Source organism: Talpa occidentalis, unplaced genomic scaffold, assembly GCF_014898055.3.
Source record: "Talpa occidentalis isolate TD23 unplaced genomic scaffold, MPIMG_talOcc4v2.1 talOcc4.11, whole genome shotgun sequence".
Taxonomy (NCBI): domain Eukaryota; kingdom Metazoa; phylum Chordata; class Mammalia; order Eulipotyphla; family Talpidae; genus Talpa; species Talpa occidentalis.
The window spans coordinates 42160533-42171003 of NW_023601104.1; the positions used below are offsets into that span (position 1 = coordinate 42160533).

At 57.2% G+C, this 10471-nt stretch overlaps 1 protein-coding gene across 4 annotated transcripts; it reads left to right on the forward strand.

Moving 5' to 3' along the window:
* The first annotated feature begins 324 nt into the window (after positions 1-324).
* On the forward strand, positions 325-10222 carry NFATC4 (nuclear factor of activated T cells 4). 4 transcript variants are annotated; one of them, XM_037503148.2, is made up of 11 exons: positions 478-612; positions 1715-2816; positions 3936-4098; positions 4679-4878; positions 5204-5376; positions 5818-5958; positions 7315-7370; positions 7641-7767; positions 7950-8531; positions 8833-8889; positions 9270-9309. In XM_037503148.2, the coding sequence occupies exons 1-10, from the start codon at positions 513-515 to the stop codon at positions 8883-8885; spliced, it is 2697 nt and encodes an 898-aa protein (XP_037359045.2). In that variant the 5' UTR covers positions 478-512; the 3' UTR covers positions 8886-8889; positions 9270-9309. The 4 variants fall into 4 exon arrangements, with proteins under 4 accessions (XP_037359046.1, XP_037359045.2, XP_037359044.2 ...); XM_037503149.2 differs by lacking the exon at positions 8833-8889 and having other exon boundaries at positions 325-612; positions 9270-10222; XM_037503147.2 differs by having other exon boundaries at positions 8833-9312.
* The last annotated feature ends 249 nt before the right edge of the window (positions 10223-10471 follow it).

Genomic DNA, 10471 nt, shown 5'->3' on the forward strand with positions numbered 1-10471 from the left:
CTTTAAGGCTCTCGAACCCCGAGCCCCAGAACTTAGACCGAGTGTGGGGGGGGGTGTAGTGTTCAGTGCAGGAAATGATTGTCACAGCTACAGGCCAATAGGCATCATTATGGCCGTACCAAGGTCGAGGGACCGTTTTCCAATTCAGTTTTGTTCTTTTCTTTTCTTTTTCTTTTTTTTTTTTTTTTTTTGAGGGGGAGGGCCTGAAAGCGGGCTGAGGGCGGACGGGAGGGGGGACGAGGGGCGCGTGGTTTTCCCATCTCATCCCTGGAGGAGGGGCTGGAGCATCCTCGGCAGCCAATCAGGGACAGGTTGGGGGGGGCACTTTGAAGAAGTTTGGGGAAAAAAGTTTGGAAAAGCTTCTATAATAACGAGGGGGCGTCCGGAGGGAGGCGGCGGCGGCCGAGGGGGCGTCTCAGAGCAGGGGAGGGAGGGAGCCGCGGGTGAAGGTGCGGCGCCTCCCGAGCTCCCCCTCCCACCCAGCCCGGGACCTGGGGGCTCTGGCCGGATCCATGGGGGCAGCGAGCTGCGAGGATGAGGAGCTGGAATTTAAGCTGGTGTTCGGGGAGGAAAAGGAGGCCCCCCCGCTGGGCGCGGGGGGGTCGGGGGAAGGTTAGTGCGGGACTGGGACGGGGTCTTGGGGTCAGTGAGGGAAGGGCCCGGTGACCCCGAGTCTGGGATCTCAGGGCAGCGAGTCTGGGGTGAGAGATGAGGGGGTCAGTGTTTGAGGGGAGTCCGGGGGCTTGAGGGTTTGCGGAGGTGAGGCTGGGGTCCGGGCACCACTTTCTCCTTTTTAGGTTGTGACGGGGTGGGGGTGGGGGTGCCGCTGGCTGCGCGCCGCCTCCTGGCTGGGCCGACTGTCACTGGGATGGGGGGCGGGCGGGCGCTGTGGTCCTGGGGGCGCCGGGCCCCGCTCGGGGAAGGGGAGCTGGGCTCCGGAGCTTGCCCCGGCGGACCCAGCCTCAGGCGGGCGGAGCGGCCGCCCGGGGCCGGGGTGCTCTCTGGCCCCGCCAGGCGCCCCTCCCCCTTCCCCGTCTGGCCGCAATGAGAGGCAGATGGCGGGGCTTGAGCCGGGGGCGGCGGCCGCCGCTCGCACGGAATCCGCGCTGCCCGCGTCCCCCTCCCCCCTCCCCGGCCGGGCGGGCACGCTGCACCCCCTCACTACACCCCCGCCCCCAGATTGGGGGGAGCGAGGGAGGAGCCACCTTCCCTCGTCACCACTGCCCTGGCGCCCCCGCTTCCCTGGCCACCGTTGCGATGGCAACTGGGGCTCCTGCCAGAGCCGTTTGGGGGTTTGGGAACCGCTGCTAATTGGGTTCATGTGTGAGTCGCCCCCAGCCCAGCCCAGCGCCTCCCTCTACACGCCTCCAGGCCCAGCTCCAGCCCCTCTCGACCCGCCTCCCTCACCTTAAGGCCCGCCCCCTCCGGTACCCCAGGTCCCAGGTTTGGGGCTCAGAATGTGGGGTTCTCCGAGTGGGGAAATGCCCGGCACGCCTGGTTCTACCTCCTCCACCTTCCGAGGTCCAACTTTGCTTCTGTCTTTGTGGTCCTGAAGGGCACCTAGAGGCCGCTCCTTGCTGAGGAGGGGTAGCACAGCGGCACTTGGGGGCCTGGCCACGGCCACGCAGGGAACCTAAACATCTCACCTGCTTCTCTCTCTCCCCATCTCCTGTGGTAATCCTCCCCCTATCCTCCTTCCTTCCCATTTTGACAGAACTGGACTCAGAGGACACCCCACCATGCTTCCGTCTGGCCCTGGGGGAGCCCCCTCCTTATGGTGCTGCCCCTATTGGCATACCCCGGCCTCCACCCCCTCGACCTGGCATGCACTCACCACCACCCCGTCCTGCCCCCTCACCTGGCACCTGGGAGAGCCAGCCTGCCCGGTCAGTGAGGCTGGGGGTGTTGGGAGGAGGACCTGGGGGGGCTGGGGGAGGCCGTGTGCTTGAGTGCCCCAGCATCCGCATCACCTCCATCTCTCCTACGCCTGACCCACCAACCACGCAGGAGGACAATCCTGATGCCTGGGGGGACGGCTCCCCCAGGGATTATCCCCCACCGGAAGGCTTCGGTGGCTACCGAGAGGCAGGGGGCCAGGGCGGGGGCCCTTTCTTCAGCCCAAGCCCTGGCAGCAGCAGCTTGTCCTCCTGGAGCTTCTTCTCTGACGCCTCTGACGAGGCAGCCCTGTATGCAGCCTGTGATGAGGTGGAGTCTGAGCTAAATGAGGCAGCCTCCCGCTTTGGCCTGGGCTCCCCACTGCCCTCGCCCCGGGCATCCCCTAGGCCATGGACCCCCGATGATCCCTGGAACCTGTATGGCCCAAGCCCGGGAGGCCGGGGGCCAGAGGATAACTGGCTACTCCTCAGCGCTCCAGGGCCCAGTCCAGCCTCCCCACGGCCTGCCTCTCCCTGTGGCAAGAGGCGCTATTCCAGCTCTGGAACCCCATCTTCAGCCTCCCCAGCTTTGTCCCGGCGTGGCAGCCTGGGGGAGGAGGGGCCTGAGCCACCTCCACCACCCCCCTTGCCTATGGCCCGGGACCCTGGCTCCCCTGGTCCCTTTGACTATGTGACTGCCCCACCGGCGGCGGCGGAGAGCATCCCCCAGAAGACCCGGCGGACTTCCAGTGAGCAGGCTGTGGCACTGCCTCGGCCTGAGGAACCTGCCCCGTGCAATGGGAAGTTGCCTTCCGGACCAGAGGAGGCTGGGGCTCCTCCTGGGGGTCCTCGGAAGGAGGTGGCTGGCATGGACTACTTGGCGGTGCCCTCCCCACTGGCTTGGTCCAAGGCCCGGATTGGGGGACACAGTCCCATCTTCAGGTGAGGGTAATGGCTGGCACTGGAGGTTTCCACCCACTTGGGGAGCGGGAGGGTCAAGGGATGGGTTTGAAGAAAGGTCTTAGTTCTGTGCTCTTGGCATTTCAAAAGATAATCTGCACCAGCATGGCCACTGCCATCCACCCAAGCTTAGAGGGAATTTAAAAACCAAGCACCCCCTCCAGAGAGACAATTTGCAAAAGGATAATCACCCCCTATGGACCAATGAAGAAAGAGTCTCCCTTTCCCTTTAGGAGGACCATTTTGGTATAAGAGGAGTTCCTCTTGGGTGTTTCCTACCCCCAGTCCTGCAATTCCTGGGTAAAGAAGCCTCCATACGCATTTCCAGGGGTTCCCCCAGGACTGAGTTTCTCACCCTCAGAACTACTCATATACTGAACAAGAAGATTCCTTTTTGTGGGCTATGCTGGGCATTGTAGGATGATTTGGCAGCGTCTCTGGGCTCTACCCACAAGATGCTAGTGACACCCTCTCCCCTAAATGACAAACCAAGATGTTCCCAGAAGTGTCCAGATGTCACCTGGCAGCAATGTCTCGTCGGGTTCCCTTGGCCTAGGGAATCTGGGAACTCAGTGTAAGAATGTTGCCCCTCCATAACCCCCAGCTCCCTGGAACTGACCTGTTCAGCACCAACTAGTATGAAAGATGTGGGCTTGGGCACTGGATGTACTCAGGCCTGCTCTCCCAGTTACTGCCTTGCTTGGTCTCTGCATTCTACTTTCTGGACTTGTGTTTCTTTATTTGAACAACAAAGGAGTTCATCTCTAAGGTCTTTTCTTGTCTGACTCTTCCCACCCAGATCTGGGGATTAGGATGGTCTTCAGGTTACTTTGTATCCAGGTGAATTCTTGCCATCTGAGCCTTGTGCTCAGGGCTGGATAAAAGGGAATCTCAGGCCTAGTACCATCTCCATGTCCCAGGCCTAGTACCATCTCCTTGTCTCAAGGGGCCCTGAGGCTAGCCCCTCTGGGCTTTTGGGTTCTCTTTATTTCTACTCTGACTTCCCTACTCTCCCTCCCCTCCAGCTCCCTCACATCCCAGGGGTCTATCTTGATTGAGGTCTAAGGCTGCAGATGGTCAGTGCTCTTCTCTCCTGCCCAGGACCTCTGCCCTACCCCCTCTGGACTGGCCACTGCCCAGTCAGTACGAACAGCTGGAGCTGAGGATCGAGGTGCAACCCAGAGCCCACCACCGGGCTCACTATGAGACAGAGGGCAGTCGAGGAGCTGTTAAAGCTGCGCCTGGTGGTCACCCGGTCGTCAAGGTAAGGGAAGAGGGCAGGCCTGAAAGCCTTTCTCCTCTCCTGTCCCAGATCCTTGCGGATGGGCTCCAGCTGTGCAGACCATGGCACTGCCCTTTCCCACACTCCCTCTCAGCAATGACCCTGCAGGCAGCCTTGGGGAGGGCCTGGAGGGAGGAAGGGTGCACTCCAAGGACCCGGATATATTTTCTACTCCCCTGTCCCTCCACCCCCGCTGTAGTCATCCCGTGGGACATCAGCCTCATGTCTACTCTGTAAAATGGTGGACTGCCAGATGTGGGGGAGGGGTTAGGCTGAGGCCAAAGTTCACTGGGAGTTAGGTTGTCTCTGTTGAGTTGGGCCTGTCTCTTTTGGAAGATTTTCTCCTTTGCTCGGCCCAGTTTGGGCCTTACTCCAAGAATAACACTGTGCACTCCAGGCCACGTTTTCTCCACAACTGGTGCCCAATTCCTCCTGGGAATCCCTTCCAGGATGTCCTTTATCTCTCACCATCCTCACCCCCTGGTAGACTGAAAACCCAGGGATGGATGAAAAATGAGACAGCGGGGATCCCAGTTGACTGGCCTCCATCTCCCTCTGCCAGCTCCTAGGCTACAGCGAGAAGCCACTGACCTTACAGATGTTCATCGGCACTGCAGATGAAAGGAACCTGCGGCCTCATGCCTTCTATCAGGTGCACCGGATCACGGGCAAGATGGTGGCCACGGCCAGCTACGAAGCCGTGGTCAGTGGTACCAAGGTGTTGGAAATGACCTTGCTTCCTGAGAACAACATGGCAGCCAAGTAGGTTCCCACTCTGTTTCCCCTCCGTCTTTAAGCATTTAGGAACAGTCGTTTCCACTGGGCCTGAGCTAGCTCCTTCCCCTCCCCACAAGAGCTACACTTCATCCCTAAAAGCTGACTGCAGGTTTTCTCACCACCTAAGAGAGGACTTTTGGGGATGGGTACTCTGGAGATGTCATTTCTGGGTTAAAATAGCCATAGTCCCCTGAGGCATATAGAGAAGGCCATTCAGGACTTTGGCTGGAGGGTGGGTGCTTCCCTCTTTGAGGGGCATCACCATTCTGGCTTCAGCTGGATGGACTTGCCTTCCCTTCTTTGCCTTCAGCATTGACTGTGCTGGAATCCTGAAGCTTCGAAATTCAGACATTGAGCTTCGGAAGGGCGAGACAGACATCGGGCGCAAGAACACTCGTGTGCGGCTGGTATTCCGGGTACACGTGCCACAGGGCAGCGGGAAGGTTGTCTCCGTGCAGACAGCGTCGGTGCCCATTGAGTGCTGTGAGCAAAGAGGCCCTGTGCCATCTCTGTCTCTTACAAACTTTTTGTCTGTGTCCATCCGAATCCTCTGCCTAGTGCCCTGTGCTCTGTCTGTCCTGCATAGCCCTGTGAAGGACCCAGTCCTCATTTCTATGGTGGACAAGGTGGGGACAGTATTCTGATTTGCCTCTGTCTCTGGGGTGTACCAGAGAGACCCTGTCCTCCATGTGCCCTTGGGTGGCCCTGTGCAGTTATTTGAGTGACTCTCTGCCTGCCCAGGAGTAGCTCCTTCCTTGGTCTGTGTAACCCCAGGGGTACCAATGGTTTACTTGTATGTCTGCTTCTGAGAAGGGCCTCAAGGGCCATGTGGCTATGTGGGCTATTATTCCAATGGGGGTGGGGGCAGAGGAGGCTTCCTCTCCAGATGCAGCCCAGCCAGGTCTTTCTTGCACTGCTCTGCAGCCCAGCGCTCTGCCCAGGAGTTGCCCCAGGTGGAGGCCTACAGCCCCAGTGCCTGCTCTGTGAGAGGGGGTGAAGAACTAGTGCTGACTGGCTCCAACTTTCTGCCAGACTCCAAGGTGGTGTTCATTGAGAGAGGCCCTGGTGAGTAGCTATTGAGGCGGGGAGCAGGCAGGTGGAGCTTGGAACCGGCAGGTAAAAGGTCTCTGGCACCATCACTGAGCTAGCTAACTGTTTCAGTTTCCTTGTCTGTAAAATGAGACAGCCTTCCTCTTATATTGTCTGCTTCCCAGGAGTGTGACAGCAATCTAAAATACTCAGGGCGGAAAAGATACTCTTTCTATTTATTTAAGAGGGGTCAGCTTTTAGCACTATGTACAAGAGTTAGGACATGGAGGCAGCCTAAATTTAGCCTAGCAAAAGACAGCTGGGTCAAGTAGATGCGGTATATCTACACAGTGGAATACTAGGCAGCTATAAAGAAAGATGGGGTACAACCATTTTCAGCAGAATGGAGGGAGTTTGAGAGAATTTTATATAGGAAAGCAAGTCAGAATGCCAGCAACAAAAAAATACTGAGCATTGGTATAGGGGACTATTTGTCAAAGTAAAATACAAATGCGAGTGGACATTAGTGCGCGCAGGAGGACTCAGGTTAAGAAAGTGGGAGGGAGAGAGAGATAAGGGATGGTGGTGGGCAAAAAAAGAATGGATGAAGGACAGTCTGGGATAGTCCATAGACAAGTTCAGTTCTGCTCACCTTTTCTAAATTATCATAATGGCAAAGATCAGAGTTCAGTAATACACTGCAGATGCTAGGGAAAAAAAATAAAGAGGCGTCAGCTGGGAGATCCATTTTTCCTCATATGGATAAGATATCTGAGGAGAAGGAAAGGATGCCTCACACTGCCCTGAGCCCCTCCTGAGGTGTGGTCCGGGGAGCACAGCTATGATTACAGGAGCTGCCCCCGGGTGGAACAGCAGGGGTGCAGAAGGAAAGACTGAGGGACTACACTCGAGACCTTTAGCCACCCCCAGTACTGCCCAGCAAGAGGCCCAGCCCCTACACTCAAATCTAGCACCCTGGGGCCATGTCAGAGCTGGTTCAGAGTTTCTGGGTCATGAGAACTGAGGTCTCATTGCCTTCCATCAAGCTAGAACCTTTTCCTACTTTTGAATTTCCTTCCAGCTCTATCATGGAAGGGGATGTTTGGAGCCGGGTGGGAAAGTTCAAGATTCTTCTGTCACTCACCCACTTGGGTCCCTGGACTGACCCTGCCATTTCTCTGGATCTCAGTTTGCTGCTCTGTATTCTGGGGACAGTTTTAAATCCTGCCTCTTCCATTTGATGGGGTAAACAGGCAGGGGTTGCCACCGTGAGCCTGGTCTTGGAGGGCCTTCTGAGTGTGGCCTTGGCTCCAGCAGGAGGGGAAATGGTGGGGGACTGGACAGGGGGTTATTGGGCTGGCTTGGGCTGAGCTCTCTGTTGCTCCTGCACAGATGGAAAACTGCAGTGGGAGGAGGAGGCCTCGGTGAACCGGTTGCAGAGTAATGAGGTACCAGTGTCACTAGGGTGCCCGAGGGGGTGGGCTGGGAGAAGTCATAAAATTCTCAGCTGGATCCCATACCCGTGGGTGCGGACTCCAGAAGCTACCTATTGTCTTCCGGTGGAGGCATCCTGGCCAGTCCGGAAGCCGGTTCACCTCCAGGGAATGGACTTCAGCAAATGGGAAGGGTCAGGAGGAGGTGAAGTTTGGCTTCTTAGAAAGGCTGGCCTGAGCCTAGACCCCCGAGAGCCCCAAGCCTCATCTTCTGCTCTTCCCCAGGTGACACTGACCCTGACTGTCCCAGAGTACAGCAACAAGCGAGTGTCCCGGCCTGTCCAGGTCTACTTTTATGTCTCCAATGGACGGAGGAAGCGCAGTCCTACCCAGAGTTTCAAGTTCCTGCCTGGTGCGCTCTAAGACATTCCCTGCTGGGGGAATGGGTGGGGGGGTATGGGGAGTGGAGTAGAGGGATGTGGGGTCCCTCTCTTGAGGGGCCAAGGGATGGATGGAAAGGTGGCTGGAGGGAGTGCAGAGGGGAGACTGCCAGATATCTCACCTGCACGTCCTCCTGCTTCCTCACTTACCCAGTGATCTTCAAAGAGGAGCCCCTGCCGGACTCATCTCTCCGGGGCTTCCCTTCAGCATCGGGCCCCCCCTTTGGCACTGACATGGACTTCTCACCACCCAGGCCCCCCTATCCCTCCTATCCTCATGAAGACCCTGCTTATGAAACTCCTTACTTGTCAGATGGTTTCAGCTATGGCACACCCCCTTTGTACCCCCAGACAGGGCCCCCACCATCCTACAGACCTGGCCTACGGATGTTCCCTGAGACTGGGGGTGCCACAGGTTGTGCCCGTCCACCTCCGGTTTCCTTCCTTCCCCGGCCCTTCCCTAGTGACCCCTACGGAGGACGGGGTTCCCCTTTCTCCCTGGGGCTGCCATTCCCATCTCCGGCCCCCTTTCGGCCTCCTTTACCTTCATCCCCACCTCTTGAAGGTCCCTTCCCTCCCCAGAGTGCTCTTCATCCCCCACCTGCTGAGGGCTACAATGAGGTAGGGCCAAGCTATGGCCCTGGGGAGGGGGCTCCGGAGCAGGAGAAATCCAGGGGTGGCTACGGCAGCGGCTTCCGAGACAGTGTCCCTATCCAGGGTATCACGCTGGAGGAAGGTGGGTGTGGGACGGGGGCTGTGAGTCTGAATGTGTGCAAGGGATTGCTCTGCATGTTTGCTAAGGGCTGGAGCTTGGCTTCCCGAGATTGGGCATCCTTGGTCCCTCAGAGCCCGTTGGAGGGTGTCAGGAAGCAAGTTCAAGGTGTGCGTGGCCTCCTGAATCCGGCTAACTTAATTCTGAAGGGCAAAGAGAGGGTACCTGTCCCAACCCTTCTACCTCTGCTCTCTGCCCCAGATCACAAAATCTCAGGGCTAGAAGTACTTGCAAGACCATTCAACCCAGCTTTCTTAATTTGCAGATTCAGGCACTGAATTTCAGAGAGGGCCAGTGGCTTGCCGAGGTCCCACTTAAGCATGTATGATTTCCCTGTCTTGGCTTCCCCTAAACATGGTGACTGTGGTCAGACTGGCGAGGAGGGCCCTACCTGTTTTGTCTCTCTTTTCTCCTACTGGCTGCACTCGCCTTTGACCCTGCTGATAGCTGTTGCCCTGACGTTATAGGCCAGGCCAGCAGGAAAGGACTGGGATGAGGAGCTGCCTGGGTGGAGGTGAACAAAGTTTGATTGGGAGTAGGTGTCAAGACCCGCTGAGGAAGCCGAGGCCCAGTGGTAGATAAGTCAGTGGAGGAGGTGCCTAGAGGCATCCTAGACAGGCCTGACAAGAATGGATTGGGGGTCTCTGGTAAAAGGAGGGCACCCGCCCCTAGCCCAATCTCTCAATTGCCCCTCCTTTACAGTGAGTGAGATCATTGGCCGAGACCTGAGTGGCTTCCCTGCATCTCCTGGAGAAGAACCTCCTGCCTGAACCGTCGCCTGGCAACCCCAGACCCCTCCCCTAGCCTGCCCACTTTCCCTTCGTCCTGGGTGGTGGTTCCAGAAGCTTGGGGTCAACCTGATTCCTCTTTCCCCAGCTTTTACCTCCTCACCCCCACCTTTTGTCCCTCCCCACCCCGACTGAGGTGTGATCCCCGGACCTGGTGCTGTCTTGGAGGACTGGGGGAGGGAGAGCGTGGACAACCAAGCTGGGGTGGGCCCTGAGGCTGTGTTCAAGGATGGTGCGGTGAGGGCTGTGTCTAGATTGTCTACTGGTCATGGTGCTGGGAAGCGGGGCAGGTTGATGGGTAATAAATTGCTCATTCACTAGCGCTTCAGGCTCCAGGAGTCTTTGGAGAAAGAGATGGGATGACTTCCTCTAGCCTGGTCTGAGGGCTTTAGAGGTTGGAAAGAGATGGGATGTGGCTGGGATTATTGCATCCCAAAGAGCTTCTCAGCAGAGGGTCCTGGGGTGGGATTATGGGGTCATAGGCTCCCTAATAGCACAGGGTTGAGGGGTCAGGGCTTGAGTTGGCCTCTCCACCCCAGGGATTCGGATTCCTTTAGGAGCTTTTGCATGGGACTTGGGAATTCGTGTATTTTCAAGTTGCTTTCTCTTGCCACCACCCAGATTCTCATTCACTGCCAAGGTCAGGAAACATCTGTTGTCTAGTCCCTCTTCCTCATTTTTCAAGGAGAAATCTCAGACTCAGAGAGGTCTTACAGGCCATATAGCTAATCAAGCAGGTTGAACCCTTTTCTCCTGATCTTCTGCCCCAAATCCACATTCAGACAGCTTGGCCCACAGGCCTCAGTTGCAGGAGGCTTATCTCCCTGGGGGAGGGTGGGCGGTGAGGGAAAGCTGGCAGGGATCCATCTACATTCTGGATTTTCCCATACTTGGGAACTGTGAAGACATTCTGGAAAGATCTGTCCTTCAAAGGTAGATGATGAGAAGTCAAACAGCTCTGACTACTATCTGCCCTGGGGTTTAAGGCTTGAGCTCCTAGCCTGCTCTACATGTGTACCCACATATCACCACTGACAGAGCTGGGATGGAAACCTGTGTGTCCCCCACTTTGATGGCCAGTACATCATGTCCCCAGTGGACTGTGGAAAATCAGAT